Source organism: Chanodichthys erythropterus, chromosome 13 (assembly GCF_024489055.1).
Source record: "Chanodichthys erythropterus isolate Z2021 chromosome 13, ASM2448905v1, whole genome shotgun sequence".
In the NCBI taxonomy this organism is placed as follows: domain Eukaryota; kingdom Metazoa; phylum Chordata; class Actinopteri; order Cypriniformes; family Xenocyprididae; genus Chanodichthys; species Chanodichthys erythropterus.
Window position 1 is genome coordinate 51,828,580 of NC_090233.1, and position 22,195 is coordinate 51,850,774.

The 22,195-nt window shown below is 36.6% G+C and overlaps 1 protein-coding gene across 1 annotated transcript; it reads right to left on the reverse strand.

The window, feature by feature from the left end:
* Positions 1-3,025: 3,025 nt before the first annotated feature.
* On the reverse strand, positions 3,026-21,779 carry LOC137035015 (cytosolic phospholipase A2 gamma-like). Its single transcript, XM_067408260.1, has 14 exons — positions 21,754-21,779; positions 21,455-21,566; positions 20,298-20,440; positions 20,011-20,212; positions 8,237-8,348; positions 8,022-8,162; positions 7,751-7,816; positions 7,619-7,663; positions 7,142-7,369; positions 5,996-6,136; positions 3,804-3,881; positions 3,585-3,739; positions 3,322-3,487; positions 3,026-3,244 (listed from the first exon to the last, which is right to left on the reverse strand). Exons 1-14 carry the CDS (start codon positions 21,777-21,779, stop codon positions 3,078-3,080), a joined length of 1,782 nt encoding a protein of 593 aa, XP_067264361.1. The 3' UTR covers positions 3,026-3,077.
* Positions 21,780-22,195: the final 416 nt, after the last annotated feature.

Consider the following 22,195-nt stretch of genomic DNA (forward strand, 5'->3'; position numbering starts at 1 on the left):
TACGTCTGTGGTGCCTTTGGTCCAGCTGGCTCTGTGTCTGGAAGCCTGGTTAGCGCTCCCCAGCCCGTCACGCTGGCTCATTTGCACAATCAGACTCAGCTATGCAATTCAGTTCGCCCGGCGTCCCCCAGTGTTAAGGGGTGTTCACTTCACTCAGCTGACTCTGGACAATGCACCTGTTCTCCGAGCGGAGATTGCTGTCCTCCTGGCGAAGGATGCAACTGGCTTCACAGCCAGTGCCCGCTTCAGCACTGGCTTCACAGCCGGGTCCCGAGATGGGCGTGGCAGCGCGGTACGTTCCGTGTTCCTGTGACACCGGGCTGCCGTCGCACTCTCACCCAATGGTCAGACCCCTCAGACGGATATGTGCCCAAGGTTCCTACCGCTCCCTTCAGAGATCAGGTAGTGAACCTGCAAGCGCTGCCTTCGGAGGAGGCAGACCCAGCTCTGGCTTTGCTCTGTCCAGTTTGCGCTCTGTGCATTTACGTGGACAGAACTTGAAGCTTCAGGACCTCAGATCAGCTTTTTGTCTGTTACGGAGGCCAGCAGAAGGGAAAGGCTGTCTCCAAGCAGAAGATGGCCCACTGGATAGTGGATGCCAACGCCCTGGCATACGATTCCCAGGGCGTGCCTTGCCCGTTCGGGTTGAGAGCCCATTCCACTAGAGGAGTGTCTTCTTCCTGGGCGCTGGCTCATAGCGCCTCGCTGACAGATATCTGTAGAGCTGCGGGCTGGGCGACACCCAACACGTTTGCTAGGTTTTATAGCTTACGTGTAGAGCCGGTATCTTCCCGTGTACTCGCTTCCACCAGCCGGTAGATGCGTTGTACCCGCTCTGTGTGTCGGCTTGCAATGCCACTCCCTCCCTTTGGGCTGGTTACGTGCATCCTTACTCCAGTCGTGTTCCCCGCTTGGCGATCCCTGTTGAGTTCCTCCGCCTTCCCCTTCGGCTCGGACATTGCGGAGTGTCTGATGCCAGGCCAACATCCGTCTCTGATGTTGTCTGTTGGCTGGGTTCCATATGTTGCGATCCCTCTACATGAGTGGTCCCATATGTGTATTGTCCACGGTCAAACTCCCTACGGTGAGCCCGTGTCTTCCCTTAGCAGAGCCAGCTCTGCTGTCACCTGTCAGATGAGTCTCCCCTTCCCAGGTGGAGCCATCCCAGGGACTTCATATGCGTACTGCCCCACGGGCCAGTCCATATGTGTATTCTCCACGTAAACTCCTCCCCCACATGTTAGGTAGTGGCCTCCGCACCACCCCCTTGGGTTCGCTTTCCCAGTGTAGTCTAGTTTACTTAGTGGGTATGTTGGAACAGCAGTAGACTCTCTCGGCTGCCCTTGTGTGACAGTCCTCAGAAAATGAACTGTAACTTAGTGAATACTAATCACAAAAAAATTAGACTTCTTTCTAAAAAAACAATGAAATGTCAGGTTTTAAATCGTGTAAGTCAAATCGAAAACAAGAATTCTGTGTTTATGTAATCTGTATGAAAAGAGAGCCATGTCAGAAGTCTGTGATTCAGCTCATTATCTGCTAATGCGGCCACGCCAACAGAGTCAGCGCTATTCAGACGCAAATTCAGTCAATACATGCATTCATCATCTCAATCGTGTATTTATTGTCTTGAAAAGTGTTTATCTGGATGTTAAAGCCATGGTTAGCGACCTCTAGAAGACATGCCGTTAGTTCCTGGTTCCTGTTTTTGTGAATTTGTGGACTAAAGGTGCACAGAGCGCCCTTCAGCTGCAAGTATGAATTGAAAACAGTATCCAGCGTTCATAGTGATGACAATAAATATTGAATAAATATTACTCCTCTGTATAGAAAATTGACATAAACATATGAGAATCCATCAATATTTCTCCAAATGTGCATGCTTTTAAGCTAAAAGCCTATATGAAATGCCATAGAGGTAACATAATTGTTCAGACACTTTGCATCACAGAAATGCATTATATTTTAAATTATATAATAGAATTCCATTATTTTAAATTGTAATAATATTTCACAGTATTGCTGTTTTTTCTGTATGTTTGATTTACATCATGATGAGATTTGAGACATGATCACAGAGGGATTTTTCACAGCCTACCTGACTGAAAGAGCTCATTATTTATGCAGCTCATTAGACCTCTTTATGCGATTCTTTTGTCTTCTCAGGTGAGAATCACCCATTATTCATGATAATGAATTTAAATCTCTCTATTGTTCTATATGAACAGGCAGGCAGCATAATTTTTACCTCATTTTGAAGCAAAAACTCTAGTCTACAACCTCCAATACCCAGAAGTCTTGTGAACACAGATTTAATATATATTTTGTGGCTTTATTTCAGTGACATAAGTTTTTTGTTTTTTCAATAACCACGCATAAACGTTATTCCTTCCAAATCCTAACCCTTGTAGAATTAATAAGAACCCATTTTAAATACTGTATGTCCAAAATACTAGGGGGGAAAATGATGAAACTCTGAATTGACCAGTCAGCATTCAGGACCATAACTCTATTTTATTATAATCAGCATGCATGAAGAAACATTAAAACATGCAGAAACATTTTAAACAGAATTAAAATGGAAACCTCTGATAATCTAATGTCATTTTGCAGAAAAAAAAACCCATAATGCTGACAGAAAAATTAATTTTTCATGGAGCTAATGTAAAGCCAAAACAATCTCTGTCCATTAATTTTCCTATCATCACTATGAAGCTGCTTTAAAACAATATGTATTGTGAAAAGCGTTACATAATTGAAGATGACCTGAAAGTAATGCATTACAGTATTGCAATACCCCCATTAAGAGTAACTAATTGCGTTACTTAGTTACTTTTTAAGGAAAGTAATGTTACGTTACACAAACTTACGATTCCTCTCAACTTGGTGACAGGAGAGGCATCAGTCAATAAATGTGAAAACATAGTGACTTATTTGAAAAAGTAACATTGCACATTTAAAAGTAATGCATTACTTGAAAAAAGTAATCTGATTACGTAACTCAAGTTACTTATAATGCGTTACCCCCAACAATGCTTATATGCGAATCAGTTTTGTCTATATTCAGATTTTAAACATTAACGTCTGGATCCTTTTTGCCCAACGGCCGCACGGATCTCCTCCAGCAGACTGTCTTTGTTGTTTATGATGTTTTTTCCAGCGACCTCCACAAGATCAGTGATCATCTCAGCGTTGTAAGGACCTTGAAAAGTTGTATATTTTTTCCTCCAGGCCTCAATTTTGTCTGAAGAAACATGAACACTTAAATCAGAAAACTTGATATTTCAGTTTCATTCAGGAAATTGTAAGACTTTAACTTGCCTCCACAGTTGACCATATTAAAGAGAGGGATGTGGATCACGGTTGGAGTGTTTTGGCCTTTGAACAGATAGAAGTCCATCGGTACCTCTGAGTGTCCTTGGGGAATGTTGACCTCAGGGAAAGGGATGTTTAGTTCCTTGCATGTCTTGGCAGCTTCCTTCACCGTCTGCAGTGGAAAAGCATCACAATTGCTCTCCTTTTTTTTAAATCACTAACATTTTCATATGAGTGAAAATGTAAAGAAATAAAAATGTGTATAATACCAAGAAAGGATCACCCTCACTGAAATCCAGTGAAATGATGAGGTCGATGTCTCTCTCTTTTCTCAGCACTGAGAAGTAGGGTGAGTTCAGCAACAGTCCGGCATCTTCATAGTCTCTCGTCTCAGTTTCCTGAAGAGTGGAGGGCACTGCTTCACCTGAGGGATCACAGCATTATTATATTATTCACACAGAATTTCCAGTCAGCAGGTCTGTTCTTACCTTTCACGTTGTGGAGGAAGTTATGATTCCTGCCCCAGGTCCACTGATTCATGCATTTAATAATGCTCGTCCAAGCATCTGTAAAACAAATACACTCTTATTAATAAAGTTCTTTAGTTCTTAGGCTTAGTAAATAGTTCTTAAAGCTACACTATAGATGTGACTTTTGGCTCTCTGGTAGTTGAAGCAAAAACTACAAGTTACTTGCGGAGGAATATTGTTTTGATCGTTACGTGATGTGTGTTGTGCTTCGGCTCCTGTGCGGATGAATCTGATCAGTGCGAATGTAACTAACGACATCAAAAAATAAATAAAGAAAGACGAGTATCTGAAAAATATGAATTATGAGCAGGTAAGTAGCTTGTAGGGAGCCAAGATGCGGAACACACTGAGGCAACTTAAGGCGTACAAATATAAATGAAAAATAAAAAGATAATTGCGACTTTTTATTATTTTTTTTATTATTATTATTAATTCTGACTTCTTGCAGTTGCGAGTTTATATCTCACAATTCTGACTTTCTCAGAATTGCAAGATATAAAGTCATAATTGTGAGAAAAAAGTCAGAATTGTGAGTTATAATGTCAGAATTGCAAGATATAAAGTCAGAATTGCAAGTTATATGGTCAGAGTTGCGAGTTATAATGTCAGATTTGCAAGAAAAAATTCAGAATTGCATCATATAAAGAATTGTGAGATACAAAGTCAAAATTGCGAGAAAAAAGTCAGAATTGCAAGTTATGTCAGAATTGCGAGAAAAAAAGTCAGAATTGCGAGTTATAATGTCAGAACTGCAAGAAAAAGTCAAAATTGCGAGAAAAAAGTCAGAATTGCAAGTTATGTCAGAATTGTGAGATATAAAGTCAGAATTGCGAGTTATAATGTCAGAATTGCGAGTTATAATGTCAGAATTTGCGTTATGATGTCAGAATTGCAAGAAAAAAGTCAGAATTGTGAGTTATGTTGTCAGAATTGCAAGAAAAAAGTCAAAAATGTGAGTTATAAAGTCAGAATTGTGAGATATAATGTCAGAATTGTGAGATATAAAGTCAAAATTGTGTGATAAAAACAATTGCGAGAAAAAAAAGTCGGAAGCTTTATAACTCACAAAAAAGTTGCAAATCCCTTTTTTTATGGCAGAAACAAGCTTCCATAGCTATGCTAACTATGTTGATTCATGTTTTATTACGAGTTCTGTCACTTTCATGTTTTGCTTGTAAACTTGTTTAGTGTCATTATTCATTTGTTGTGGATTCAAGCTATTACGACACATTCCACTGCACATAGTAGCCTGAACGTGTTTTAAGTTATTGGACAGATAGACGTAAACAAAGCATACTTCAGTTTCACACAAAATCCATCCCGACAGCTGTCAAATATAAATAGACTGATTATTACAGGTTTACAGTGGTGATTTGGGGTAAGGCAAAAACACGGTTTGACAGATGGATTTGTAATATACTCACTCGTTATTTACATTTTGTTCATTTTGACATAGTGCAGTTTTGAGTACCTTTAAAAAACAATGTTGGCTGTGTAGACTTATTCTTGGCTACATGTTTCATTGCAGGATCAGATGAGTATTAAGTAATGTAATTAAACTGGTTTTCAAAAGAAGTAGAGAATAAAAAGTTATTTCAATCTTAAAGCACATCTCAGTTGAGGGTATTAAGATATTAAATGTACAGTGGCTTACGTATCTGGCTATAAAATTAAAAGTGAATTACAATTTCATATTAGACACTCTGATGGACTGACCACTCAAAAAGCAAATTAGGCCTAAATGTATTTGAATTGCATATAATATTTCCATCCATTTGAATAACACAGTTTTAACACAAACTAATAAACTTAATGTGATGCATATATGTCAGTCATACATAAATTACAAAATACAAACTAATTGAATGTTGCTTGTTCCACAGCTAGCCATATTTTATTATTTTTCATATTTCTTCTACAATGAACAGATTTATGCTGAATGCTTTTTGAAAATATGGTTTATATTATGATTGAAAAATAAAATCAAATAGTTGACTGACAATCACATTAAGTTTATTAGTTTGTATTAAAGCAATGGATGGGCAATTTTGAATACATAAATCTTAAGGTGTTTATATCAGCATCCCCATGATATAGAAAAGTTGTGTGTAGAATATGGATGCATGGATATCAGAAACTGTCCAACATACCAAATGGCCATAATTGGATCCAACCACTCAATTTGTTGCATACATTCAAGCTGTAACCCTTCATATTCGTTTTATCTGCTTCATCAGCAGCGCACCCTGGTCCCATTAGCAACATTGGTGGATTTTGGCCTTTAGTGAGGTCTGTAAAAAGACGTGACGTGTACATTAGTGAGTTCTTCTTATTCTAGTGTTGTCAAAAATAGACTGTAATATATTTTTTAAATTACATTTAATCATTAAACAGATGCTTTTATCCAAAGCGACTTAAAAATGACACATTTAATAACAGATATGAAATATGGCCTTCTGTATTTTTTACAGTATTTCATATTTAACATAGTTTACTTCTCAAATCTGTCAATAAAGGCCTGTTCACACCAAGGACGATAACTATTTTAGCATTCACATCATCCAGACCAACGCACAATATCATTCTGTTTATTAAAGGGCTAGTTCACCCAAAAATGAAAATTCTTGTTCTAAACCTGTATGAATTTCATTATTCTGCTGAACACAAATGAAGATATTTTGAAGAATGTCTGTAACCAAACTGTTGATGGACCCCATTGACTTTTTTTCTACTATGGAAGTCAATGTCCATCAACTGTTTAGTTACACATTATCTTTAAAATATCTACAAAAGAAAGAAACTAATTGAGGATGAGTAAATTAGGACAGAATTGTCATTTCTGGGTGAACTATGCCGTGACTCCAACCTCAATTTTATGAAGTGATGTGAGTGCTTTGTTTGTGCAAAATACAAAATGTAGCACTTTATTTACAAAATATTAATCCTGATATTGATATTAATATTTTTAGGTGAACTAACCCTTTAAGTACAAGCTGCAGTTTTGTCATCTGTCACTTTAAATGCTCGAGCTCTTTAAGCAGGGTGGATTCTGATTGGCTGTCAATGTTTCTATTGTTCATCAGCTGGAAAAAATCGTTCTGAAAGTGATTCCAATGATATTGTTTCTCTGCGCCGTTACAGTTGTGGTGTGGACTCTGCTTTTCTTTCATAGTGATTTTAGAACAATATCTTTACCGTTATAGTTATCATCCTCGGTGTGAATGGGCCTTAAAACTGTAATTAAGACATGAACACAAGGCTGTGATGGACATACAGACCAATCAGTGGCTTGTTACCGTTTAGTGATGTCCTGATGGATTCATCAAGAGCAGAAGTATCTTCCCCAGTCAAAGTAGAGAGATTCATGTCCACAAGTTGCATAAGCACCTGGTAACACTCGTCTGTAGCTGGAGAGTTTGGATCTTGTTCTTCTGGTGCCCCAAGTTTGAGTAACCCCGGTAAATCTTCTCCTGACCCTGGTCCAAAGCCTCCTGCCAATGCTTGCAGTCTCATCCCATCCTGTTCTATATATATAGATATATATATATATATATAGATAATAATCAGAAATGTCACTGAAGACTGGAGTAATTTACTATATATTCACATAAAAAACAGTTACTTTAAATTGTACTAATATTTCACAACATTACTGTTTTTGTTATATTTTTGATCAAATAAATGCAGCCTTGGTGAGCAAAAGAGACTTCTTTCAAAAACATAAACTAAATACATAAATACAACTTATAAATGAAGCCTGAGAAATGCTTTACCCTTCCCCATTTCCTCAAGTACTGTTTCCTTTTGTTGAAATAAATCTGAAAAATAATTAAATCGAATCAAATCAAATGGATGGTAATGAAATAACTGTTAAATAAATTTAAGCCAAATTCAGTTCTCTGAACCTTTTATATTTTGCCAGAGGAGTTTCTTAATCTCCACTTCATCAGCTAAAGCGCTTCCGCATAGAGCTGCAGTAAAAAAAAAGAAAAAAAGAAAAAAGAGTAAAACACTGGACACAGGTACAACATAACACAATGTAAATAACACAGTTTTTGTTTTATGCAATAAGCTAATAATATAGACCCGAATTTCAGGTAAATGATGTACAGTGTGTAATGTAGAATATAAGCTGATATTACAAATATTAAACTCCCCTTTAACAGAGTTTGTTACCTTGCAGGTACAGCATGTCAAATTCATCCTGCTGATTTTTCTTGGAGCCTTTGTGAAACTTGCTGCCAAAGTTGGAGGCGTCCACAAACGCTCCAGTGAGAGAATAACCTGCTTCATGAGGAGTGATCTCAAACCAGGGGTCTGCAGACAGAAACACGTCTATATAACAGCTGAAACAAACACATTATCTCTCTCTCTTTCAGACAAACACAGACCTCCGATATTGTGGTGTTTGCACTTCTTGTCGATCACGGTGTAGATGGGAAACGGGACTTTACCATCTTTACTGTGCTGGCTCCACTGCTCTGTGAGTGTGTGTTCATCGATCTATAGAGAACACAGTATTCACAGCTTCATGTTATTGTAGAGACCAGAGACAAACACATTCAATTTCTTCAATCACCAACAAGTTCAACTTAAAACTTGTGCAACATTTTCTCAGGAAATATAACTCCCTGACTTAGTGAGAAATGTTCAGAATAAAACTGACTTTGACGTACAAAAGTCAAAGGTATGGCGGCAATTTATTGCCATTAAAGGATTAGTTCACTTTTTAAAAATGTTTTCCTGATAATTTACTCACCACAGTGTCATCCAAGATGTTCATGTCTTTCTTTCGTCAGCTGAAAAGAAATTAAGATTTTTGATGAAAACATTCCAGGATTTTTCTCCATATAGTGGACTTCAGTGGGCTCCAAACGGTCAAAGGTCAAAATTACAATTTCAGTGCAGCTTCAAAGAGCTTTAAACGATACCAGATGAGGAATAAGAGTCTTATATAGTGAAACAATCTGTCATTTTCGAAAAAAATACAACAGTATATGCTTTATAAACACAAAATGTCGCTGTGGCGACCAGGGTGGGCGAGAGCCGTGAGGGAACGGCGCGAGGCCGGTGGCGCGAGTGTTAATGAGCTTCACCTGGGAGGCGCACCGGCCTTGAGTCCCTCACGGAGGAGCTCCGGGAGCATAAAAGGAGGAGCGACTACCGTGAAGGATGAGAGAGGACCAGGCCTGGACTTTATGTTATGTTTTATTATGTTTGTGTGGCCGACAGACGTCCGCGAGGGTCTGCCGGCATTACTTTCGTTTTGTTCTTTGTTTATTTTACATTAAAGTTTGTTTGAACGTTCGCCGGTTCCCGCCTCCTTCTTCCCACATCTATGAACCTCGTTACAGTCGCCTTAAACATACTTCCGGTTCTTCAAAACGCTTATGCTGTATGTCCTACGCCTTTCCTATTCTACTTATGGAAAAAAACTAAACTGGTAAGGTGTTTGTTCCGTAAGTAGAATAGGTCACTGAAGCTGTACTGAAACTGTAATTTTGACCTTAAAACCGTCTGGAGGCCATTGAAGTCCACTATATGGAGAAAAATCCTGAAATGTTTTCATCAAAAATCTTAATTTCTTTTCGACTGACGAAAGAAAGACATGAACATCTTGGATGACATGGGTTTGAGTAAATAATCAGGAAAAGTTTATTTAAAAGTGGACTAATCCTTTAATAACCGAGCACACAACTGATGCTTGCGCACTCAAAATCAACTTCGTGAGAGGATAAGAGAGCTACACGTGAGGAAACGGGTATAGGATGTTTTAAGCTTTTACTTTGCTAACTAAGCAATCAGTTGTGTTAACTCTCACATACCTTGCCGTGAGCAGAAGCCTTGACCAATAGGGAAGGCCAAAAGGTTCAAAAACATGTGAAATTTAACACATCAACAACATGTGAAATACATGCAAACAACACGTATCTCACGTGTGAAATGAGCATATTTTGGAGTGTGTTAAATTTCACGTGTTTTTGAACCTTTCGGCCTTCCATAGAGAAGCATCTGGATAATGTACATCTGAATAACTTGCATGTGGATAAATTGTTTAATATTTTAGCTTTATCACGTAAGTCCGAATTTATATCTTGAAATTCTGATTTTATATCATACGAGTCCAAGTTTATATATCGCAATTCTGACTTTATATCACACAAGTGCAAGTTTATAGCTCCAATTCTGACTTTATATCTCGCAATTCTGACTTTCTATCTCTCAATTTTGACTTTATATCACACAGGTCCAAGTTTATATCTTGCAATTCTGAATATATATCATGCAAGTCAGACTTTATATTTCGCAATTCTGACTTTATATCACACAGGTCCAAGTTTATATCTCGCAATTTTGAATATATATCATGCAAATCAGACTTTATATCTCACAATTCTGACTTTATAACATGCAAATGCAAGTTTATATCTCGCAATTCTGACTCTATATCATGCAAGTCTGAGTTTATATCTCACAATTCTGACTTTATATAACGTAAGTCCGAGTTTATATCTCGCAATTCTGACTTTATATCTCGCAATTCTGACTTTATATCACGTAAGTCTGAGTTTATATCACGAAAGTCTGAGTTTATATCACGCAAGACCAAGTTGATATCACACAATTCTGACTTTATATCTCACAATTCTGACTTTATATCACGCAAGACCAAGTTGATATCACACAATTCTGACTTTATATCTCACAATTCTGACTTTATATCATGCAGGTGCAAGTTTATATCTCGCAATTCTGACTTTATATCATGCAAGTCTGAGTTTATATCTCACAATTCTGACTTTATATCTTGCAATTCTGACTTTATATCACGCAAGTCTGAGTTTATATCTTCCAATTCTGACTTTATATCTCGCAATTCTGACTTTATATCACGTAAGTCTGAGTTTATATCACGAAAGTCTGAGTTTATGTCATGCAAGTCTGAGTTTATATCTCACAATTCTGGCTTTATATTCTCGCAATTCTGGCTTTATATCATGCAAGTCCGAGTTTATATCTCGCAATTCTGACTTTATATCTCACAATTCTGACTTTATATCTTACAATTCTGGCTTTATATCATGCAAGTCTGAGTTTATATCTTGCAATTCTGCCTTTATATCACGTAAGTCTGAGTTTGTATCACGCAATTCTGACTTTATATCTCGCAATTCTGACTTTATATCACGTAAGTCTGAGTGTATATCACGAAAGTCTGAGTTTATGTCATGCAAGTCTGAGTTTATATCTCGAAAGTCTGAGTTTATATCACGCAAGTCCGAGTTTATATCTCGCAATTCTGACTTTATATCTCGCAAGACCAAGTTGATATCACACAATTCTGACTTTATATCTCACAATTCTGACTTTATATCATGCAGGTGCAAGTTTATATCTCGCAATTCTGACTTTATATCATGCAAGTCTGAGTTTATATCTCACAATTCTGACTTTATATCTCCCAATTCTGACTTTATATCTCGCAATTCTGACTTTATATCACGTAAGTCTGAGTTTATATCACGAACGTCTGAGTTTATGTCATGCAAGTCTGAGTTTATATCTCACAATTCTGGCTTTATATTCTCGCAATTCTGGCTTTATATCATGCAAGTCCGAGTTTATATCTCACAATTCTGACTTTATATCTCGCAATTTTACTTTATATCATGCAAGTCAGACTTTATATCTCGCAATTCTGACTTTATATCACGCAAGACCAAGTTGATATCACACAATTCTGACTTTATATCTCACAATTCTGACTTTATATCATGCAGGTGCAAGTTTATATCTCGCAATTCTGACTTTATATCATGCAAGTCTGAGTTTATATCTCACAATTCTGACTTTATATCTTGCAATTCTGACTTTATATCACGCAAGTCTGAGTTTATATCTCCCAATTCTGACTTTATATCTCGCAATTCTGACTTTATATCACGTAAGTCTGAGTTTATATCACGAAAGTCTGAGTTTATGTCATGCAAGTCTGAGTTTATATCTCAAAATTCTGGCTTTATATTCTCGCAATTCTGGCTTTATATCATGCAAGTCCGAGTTTATATCTCACAATTCTGACTTTATATCTCGCAATTCTGACTTTATATCACGTAAGTCTGAGTTTATATCACGAAAGTCTGAGTTTATGTCATGCAAGTCTGAGTTTATGTCTCACAATTCTGGCTTTATATTCTCGCAATTCTGGCTTTATATCATGCAAGTCCGAGTTTATATCTCACAATTCTGACTTTATATCTTACAATTCTGACTTTATATTATGCGAGTCCAAGTTTATATCTCGCAATTCTGACTTTATATCATGAAAGTCAGACTTTATATCTCGCAATTCTGACTTTATATCACGCAAGACCAAGTTGATATCACACAATTCTGACTTTATATCTCACAATTCTGACTTTATATCATGCAGGTGCAAGTTTATATCTCGCAATTCTGACTTTATATCATGCAAGTCTGAGTTTATATCTCATAATTCTGACTTTATATATTGCAATTCTGACTTTATATCACGCAAGTCTGAGTTTATATTACGTAAGTCTGAGTTTATATCACGAAAGTCTGAGTTTATGTCATGCAAATCTGAGTTTATATCTCACAATTCTGGCTTTATATTCTCGCAATTCTGGCTTTATATCATGCAAGTCCGAGTTTATATCTCACAATTCTGACCTTATATCTTACAATTCTGACTTTATATTATGCGAGTCCAAGTTCATATCTTGCAATTCTGACTTTATATCTCACAATTCTGACTTTATATCTTACAATTCTGACTTTATATTATGCGAGTCCAAGTTTATATCTCGCAATTCTGATTTTATATCTCGCAATTCTGTCTTTATATCATGCAAGTCCGAGTTTATGTCTCACAATTCTGACTTTATATCTCATAATTCTGACTTTATATCATGCAAGTCCAAGTTTATATCTCGCAATTCTGACATTATATCTTGCAATTCTGACTTTATATCACGTAAGTCTGAGTTTATATCACGCAACTCCGAGTTTATATCTCACAATTCTGACTTTATATCTTGCAATTCTGACTTACATTTACATTTACATTTACATTTATTCATTTGGCAGACGCTTTTATCCAAAGCGACTTACAAGTGAGGAATACAACAAGCGAGTCGCCATGACAAGGCAAATAGACAAGAAGTGCTCATAATACAAGTTATAGGCAGTGCTCAGATTATCCTAAACTACAATAGAGAGGGATTAGAGGAAGTGAAAGGATAGGAATAAGAAGTTTTTTTTTGTTTTGTTTTTTTTTTAAGATGAGGTTAAGTGCTCACGAAAAAGATGGGTTTTCAGCTGTCTTTTGAATACTGCCAGGGATTCCGCATTCCGGATGAAGGCAGGAAGATCATTCCACCAGCAAGGGACAGTGAATGACATTGTTCTGGAAAGTGATTTCGTGCCTCTCTGTGATGGTACCACAAGCCTTCGCTCCTTTAATGAGAGCAGGGTTCTGGTAGGAGTGTAGACTCGTAAGAGTGAGTGGAAGTAGGAGGGTGCTGAGCCTGTGGTAGATCTGTAAGCAAGCGTCAACGCCTTGAATTTGATGCAAGCAGCAAGTGGTAGCCAGTGAAGAGAGATGAAGAGAGGCGTGATGTGGGCTCTTTTGGGCTCATTGAAGACGAGACGTGCTGCTGCGTTCTGAATCATTTGTAGAGGCTTGATTGTGCATGATGGCAGTCCAGCCAGAAGTGTATTGCAATAATCAAGCCTAGAAATGGCCAGGGCCTGGACCAGAAGTTGTGTTGCATGTTCTGTTAGAAAGGGCCTGATTTTCCTGATGTTGTATAGTGCAAATCTGCATGACCGAGCTGTCTTTGCAATGTGGTCTTTGAAGGTCAGTTGATCATCAAGGATTACTCCAAGATTTCTGGCCGAATTTGATGGGGTAATTGAGGATGTTCCTAGCTGGATGCTGAAATAGTGATTTCGAGTCGGATTGGCAGGGAAGACGAGAAGCTCAGTCTTAGCCAGGTTGAGCTGTAGATGATGTTCTTTCATCCATGCTGAGATGTCCAGACAGCTTGAGATTCGTGCAGCTACTGTGGGATCATCCGGTTGGAATGAAAGGAAGAGTTGTGTGTCATCAGCATGGCAATGGTAGGAGGAACCATGTGCCTGAATGATGGGACCAAGTGATGTAGTGTAAATGGAGAAGAGGAGGGGTCCAAGAACTGAACCCTGAGGATCACCCATGGTCAGTTGATGAGCTTTGGATACCTCCCCTCTCCAGGCAACCCTGAAAGACCTTTCTGTGAGATAGGATTCAAACCAGAGAAGTGGAGTACCTGTGATGCCCAGTGATGAGAGGGTGGAAAGGAGGATCTGATGATTCACAGTGTCAAAGGCAGCAGATAGATCGAGAAGAATGAGAACTGATGATTTGGAATCAGCCTTTGCAATCTGCAGGGATTCAGTGACCAACAGCAGTGCGGTCTCAGTCGAGTGGCCACTCTTGAAACCAGATTGATTGACATCCAATTGTTTGCTCTGTGAGAGGAAAGATGACACCTGGTTGAAAACAACTCGTTCAAGTGTTTTTCCTATGAATGGTAGGAGAGAAACAGGTCTGTAGCTGTCTACAAGAGACGTGTTTAATGTGGGTTTCTTAAGCAGTGGGGTTACCCGAGCCTGTTTGAATGTGTTAGGGAAAGTGCCAGTGTGGAGAGATGTGTTGAAGATGTGTGTCAGTGCTGGTAAAAGTGTTTATATCACGCAACTCCGAGTTTATATCTTGCAATTCTGACTTTATATCTTGCAATTCTGACTTTATATCACGCAAGTCCGAGTTTATATCTCAAAATTCTGGCTTTATATCATGCAAGTCTGAGTTTATATCTTGCAATTCTGCCTTTATATCACGTAAGTCTGAGTTTGTATCACGCAATTCTGACTTTATATCTCGCAATTATGACTTTATATCACGTAAGTCTGAGTTTATATCTTGCAATTCTGACTTTATATCTTGCAATTCTGACTTTATATCACGCAAGTCCGAGTTTATATCTCAAAATTCTGGCTTTATATCATGCAAGTCTGAGTTTATATCTTGCAATTCTGCCTTTATATCACGTAAGTCTGAGTTTGTATCACGCAATTCTGACTTTATATCTCGCAATTATGACTTTATATCACGTAAGTCTGAGTTTATATGTCGCAATTCTGACTTTATATCTTGCCATTCTGACTTTATATCTTGCAATTCTGACTTTATATCTTGCAATTCTGACTTTATATCACGCAAGTCCGAGTTTATATCTTGCAATTCTGGCTTTATATCACGCAAGTCCGAGTTTATATCTCACAATTCTGACTTTATATCTTAAAATTCTGACTTTATATTATGCAAGTCCAAGTTTATATCTCACAATTCTGACTTTATATCTCGCAATTTGGCTTTATATCATGCAACTCCAAGTTTATATCTCACAATTCCGACTTTATAACTTGCAATTCTGACTTTATATCATGCAATTGCAAGTTTATATCTCCCAATTCTGACTTTATATCATGCAAGTCCGAGTTTATATCTCACAATTCTGACTTTATATCTCGCAATTCTGACTTTATATCATGCAAGTCCAAGTTTATATCTCGCAATTCTGACTTTATATCACGCAAGTCTGAGTTTATATCTCGCAATTCTGAGTTTATATCTCGCAATTCTGACTTTATATCTTGCAATTCTGCCTTTATATCATGCAAATCCGAGTTTATATCTCACAATTCTGGCTTTATATCGCGCAATTCTGGCTTTATATCATGCAAGTCTGAGTTTATATCTCGCAATTCTGACTTTATATCACGTAAGTCTGAGTTTATATCACGCAATTCTGACTTTATATCTCGCAATTCTGAGTTTATATCACGTAAGTCTGAGTTTATATCACACAACTCCGAGTTTATATCTCGCAATTCTGACTTTATATCTCGCAATTCTGACTTTATATCTCCGAATTCTGACTTTATATCACGTAAGTCTGAGTTTATATCACATAACTCCAAGTTTATATCTCGCAATTCTGACTTTATATTACGCAATTCTGACTTTATATCACGCAAGTCCGAGGTCATATCACGCAACTCCGCGTTAATATCACGCAATTCCGAGTTTATATCTTGCAATTCTGGCTTTATATCCTGCAAGTCCGAGTTTATATCTCGCAATTCTGACTTTATATCTTACAATTCTGACTTTATATTATACGAGTCCGAGTTATATCTCGCAATTCTGCCTTTATATCAAGTAAGTCCCAGTTTATATCTCGCAATTCTGACTTTATATCTCGCAATTCTGGCTTTATATAATGCAACTCCGAGTTTATATCTTGCAATTCTGACTTTATATCTCGCAATTCTGACTTTATATCATGTAAGTCTGAGTTTATATCACGCAACTCCAAGTTTATATCTCGCAATTCTGACTTTATATCACGCAATTCTGACTTTATATCACGCAAGTCCGAGGTCATATCACGCAACTCTGCGTTAATATCACGCAATTCCGAGTTTATATCTTGCAGTTCTGGCTTTATATTCTGCAAGTCCGAGTTTATATCTCGCAAGTCTGCTTTTATATCAAGTAAGTCCCAGTTTATATCTCGCAATTCTGACTTTATATCTCGCAATTCTGGCTTTATATAATGCAACTCCGAGTTTATATCTTGCAATTCTGACTTTATATCTCGCAATTCTGACTTTATATCACGTAAGTCTGAGTTTATATCACGTAAGTCTGAGTTTATATCATGCAAGTCCGAGTTTATATCTCACAATTCTGGCTTTATATCTTGCAATTCTGGCTTTATATCATGCAAGTCTGAGTTTATATCTCGCAATTCTGGGTTTATATCTCGCAATTCTGGCTTTATATCATGCAAGTCTGAGTTTATATCTTGCAATTCTGCCTTTATATTACGCAAGTCCTAGTTTATATCTCACAATTCTGGGTTTATATCTCGCAATTCTGGCTTTATATCACACAAGTCTGAGTTTATGTCTTGCAATTCTGACTTTATATCACGTAAGTCTGAGTTTATATCTTGCAATTCTGCCTGTATATTACGCAAGTCCGAGTTTATATCTCACAATTCTGGCTTTATATCTCGCAATTCTGGCTTTATATCATGCAAGTCTGAGTTTATATCTCGCAATTCTGGCTTTATATCTCGCAATTCTGGCTTTATATCATGCAAGTCTGAGCTTATATCTTGCAATTCTGCCTTTATATTACGCAAGTCCGAGTTTATATCTCACAATTCTGGGTTTATATCTTGCAATTCTGACTTTATATCACGCAAGTCCGAGGTTATATCATGCAACTCCGCGTTAATATCTCACAATTCTGACTTTATATCTTACAATTCTGACTTTATATTATGCGAGTCCAAGTTTATATCTCACAATTCTGACTTTATATCTCGCAATTCTGGCTTCATATCATGCAACTCCAAGTTTATATCTCGAAATTCTGACTTTATAACTTGCAATTCTGACTTTATATCATGCAAGTGCAAGTTTATATCTTGCAATTCTGTCTTTATATCATGCAAGTCTGAGTTTATATCTCACAATTCTGATTTTATATCTCGCAATTCTGACTTTATATCTCGCAATTCTGACTTTATATCACGCAAGTCCAAGTTTATATCTCGCAATTCTGACTTTATATCACGTAAGTCTGAGTTTATATCACGCAAATTCGAGTTTATATCTTGCAATTCTGACTTTATATCTTGTAGATCTGACTTTATATCACGCAAGTCCGAGTTTATATCTCGCAATTCTGACTTTATATCACGTAAGTCCAAGTTTATATCTCGCAATTCTGACTTGATATCTCGCAATTCTGACTTTATATCACGTAAGTCTGAGTTTATACCACGCAACTCCGAGTTTATATCTCGCAATTCTGACTTTATTTCTCGCAATTCTGACTTTATATCTCGCAATTCTGACTTTATATCTTGCAATTCTGACTTTATATCATGCAAGTCCGAGTTTATATCTCCCAATTCTGGGTTTATATCTCGCAATTCTGACTTTATATCACGCAACTCCGCATTAATATCTCGCAATCCTGCCTTTATATCATGCAATTCCGAGTTTATATCTCGCAATTCTGACTTTATATCTCGTAATTCTGGCTTTATATCACGCAACTCCGAGTTTATATCTCGCAATTCTGCCTTTATATCACTCAAGTTCGAGTTTATATCTCGCAATTCTGACTTTATATCACGCAAGTCAGAGTTTACATCTTGCAATTCTGACTTTATATCACATAAGTCTGAGTTTATATCTCTCAATTCTGGCTTTATATCACGCCAGTCCGAGTTTATATCTCGCAATTCTTGCTTTATATCATGCAAGTCTGAGTTTATATCTCGCAATTCTGCCTTTATATCTCGCAATTTTGACTTTATATTACGTAAGTCTGAGTATATATCACGCAACTCCGAGTTTATATCTCGCAATTCCGACTTTATTTCTCGCAATTCTGACTTTATATCTTGCAATTCTGACTTTATGTCATGCAAGTCTGAGTTTATATCTCACAATTCTGGGTTTATATCTCGCAATTCTGGCTTTATATCACGCAACTCTGAGTTTATATCTCGCAATTCTGACTTTATATCACGCAAGTCCGAGTTTATATCTTGCAATTCTGACTTTATATCACGTAAGTCTGAGTTTATATCTCTCAATTCTGGCTTTATATCACGCAAGTCCAAGTTTATATCTCACAATTCTGGCTTTATATTCTCGCAATTCTGGCTTTATATCATGCAAGTCCGAGTTTATATCTCACAATTCTGACTTTATATGTCGCAATTCTGACTTTATATCACGTAAGTCTGAGTTTATATCACGAAAGTCTGAGTTTATGTCATGCAAGTCTGAGTTTATATCTCACAATTCTGGCTTTATATTCTCGCAATTCTGGCTTTATATCATGCAAGTCCGAGTTTATATCTCACAATTCTGACTTTATATCTTACAATTCTGACTTTATATTATGCGAGTCCAAGTTTATATCTCGCAATTCTGACTTTACATCTCACAATTCTGACTTTATATCATGCAAGTGCAAGTTTATATCTCGCAATTCTGACTTTATATCACGCAAGTCCGAGTTTATATCTCACAATTCTGATTTTATATCTCGCAATTCTGACTTTATATCTCGCAATTCTGACTTTATATCATGCAAGTGCAAGTTTATATCTCGCAATTCTGACTTTATATCTTGCAATTCTGACTTTATATCACGCAAGTCCACGTTTATATCTCACGATTCTGACTTTATATCTCACAATTCTGACTTTATATCACGCAAGTCTGAGTTTATATCTCGCAATTCTGCCATTATATCACGCAAGTCCAAGTTTATATCATGCAAGTGCAAGTTTATATCTCGCTATTCTGACTTTATATTATGCAAGTCCGAGTTTATATCTCACAATTCTGACTTTATATCACGTAAGTCCGAGTTTATATCTCGCAATTCTGACTTTATACCATATCTCACAATTCTGACCTTATATCACGCAAGTGGGAGTTTATATCTCAGAATTGTGACTTTATATCACATAAGTGGGAGTTTCATTCAGTGGACCGCTTTTGAATCACTGAGTGAACTGCAAGATATCAATAACTTTTTCTCGGTTAAAAAGCTATTTACTTAAGTATGTTTGAGAAATATACAATACAAATTGTTAGTTCATCACATAGGCTAAGTCTTACTTCAATGGATTCATTATTCATAATATCACGTTAATATTTTCACATATCTGTGTATTCATTTTGTGTTTTACTATATATCAACATAGGCAACAACTCTCATAGTCATAGGCTTCTCTGTGTAGTAGTGATATTTTAGAATGAGACATTTTAGAAATAGATATTTTGATGTGCTTAATATAAGTTATTTGTTTTTAATTTTTTTTAAGTATGATAATTGCTTTGTGGTCCCTGTAAGGAAATCAAACTGTTTTGCATATTAATGGACTCAAATGTCTATGTCTGGCCATAAATCCACAAGAAATATGAATTATTGCTTGCTTTGGTGTCACTCCACATAGTCTTTGTGCCACCCATGAATAGGCTATTTAAAGACCTCTTTCACAAATGACGTTATGACCATCACTGCCCAGATATCAGTCAGACTAAAGTGGTCTTTCTCATAGTAATATTTCTTCAGTTTGGCGAATGATTCTTTCCAGCTGACTTTAGGACCGCTGAGTCTTTTGATGATCTTGTCTTTCACAGTCTCTAGTTTGGTGGACCAGTTTGGTTCCTGATATACGGAGGCCATACACCTTCAGAGGAACAACATATGCTGTCAATTTTGGCATTCAACCCGTGTGTGTGTGTGTGTGTGTGTGTCTGTCTCAGTGTTCATACCAGGTGGATCCAGAGACTCCGCTCAGATAAAGGATGGAGTCCAGAAGACCTGTTTTCTGGAGCTGAACCAGGGATCCCAGCAAAGCCACCATGGCTCTTTCTCCTCCTCCAGAACCCAGTAAGGCAATGTTTGGCACCTCATCCTGAAACACACACCATTCAAAGCATTGCACAGCAATGAAGGGGGACGCTCTAAAATGTTGACAGTGCAAAATAGACATATCCAACCCTCCAACACCCTCCCACACACACACACACACACACACACACACACACACACACACATATATATGAACTATGAGTAACACAGAACAAGTTTTTGCAAATGTGTGAAATAAAAACAATAATTCAGCCACGAAGCAGTAAAAAAAAAAAAAAAAAAAAAAAAAAAAACAGAAAAGCCAGGAAGGTTTTTCACACTGTAACAAAATGGTAAAATTGAGCCAAAACACTCAAATAAGAGGTTGAAATCAGATCAGAGCCAAATGTATTAAGCTGTGATAAAACATACCTGTTTATTTTTGTTCAGACCTCTGTGTTCAGGTTTGACTGTATAAAGTTAATGCAAAAACCGACACTTCAAATTAACATTAAAACAAACAAACCTAAACCTTGACAAAAAGTAGTCATTGAGAGAGTCTAAGTATAAATACAAATCTCAATAAAAATAAGTATTTGTCTAAAAACACTAGATAATTTATAAGCCACTTAATATAGAACTATATAGGAATCTAATGGTTACAGCATGGCGTTACAAAAGTTTTTCTTTTTTTACTCCCACCAGATGGCACTGAACTACTGCTACTGGAATACTGCTTTAATAGAAAAATAAGAACAAATTGTGTATTATTTTCTCAGTGGGGAAAATTGTATAAATATTGCATATAGTATCATAAAATTCCCTCAAAAATTTTAATAATAATCAGAAAATACTATTGAACAAATATATTTAATTTGTTTTTAATTTTAAGGCTTTGGTCATTTTTGACTGTGAAAAAGTTAAGTGTGACCCTTAAACGAAGAGGACCAGAAGGTTAAGAGAGTGAAATTAATGTAACATCTGATGTTCATCGGCCACAGCACCATTCACAGGTCATCTCAAAAAAAAAAAAAAAAAAAAAATATATATATATATATATATATAAAAGAAGCTTTACCTGACTGCAGTCTATCTGAAGCTTCTTCAGGTTTTGTAGAACAGATTTTCTCCTTCCGTCTATAAACTCTGCTTCATTCTTATTCAGAGAGGGTTCAATTCGCACCTCACCACTGCAGTGACAGACAGAACAGTCCTGAATTTAACTTATTTGATATTTAGATATTTAATATTGTAGGTTTCAATGCAATTAAGTCTGCTGTTTATTTTGAACAGTTATTCTCAGTTAGAATTTAATTGTATAAGTAACAGTACAAAAATTATTTTAATGCTTCCATGAATCTGAGCAGGATTACACACCTTTCCTGGGGTTTGGATGCACTCATCTATAAAACAATAGAGTCCACATGCAAGTCAGTTTCTGTTATTTGAGATTATATATATATATATATATATATATATATATATATATATATATATATATATATATATATATATATATATATATACATACATATTTGTTCATACTATGATTGTCAAATGTAATTTTAATTAAATTAAACCTTTTAACTGCCTTGCTATTGTTAAAACAACATAAAAACAACAGCATAATAGTATATACTTACTATTCCTGTAAATCCTGAGTCTTCACTCTTCACCAGCAACACCACAGCAGCTGTTATCTTGACATAAAGACAGAAGATGCTCTTTATATGGCTCTGAAACTACACTGCAAGTCCATAAATAATCATGATGGTGAGGTCATGAATTAAATTATACAATCATTCACAAGGGCTGCGTT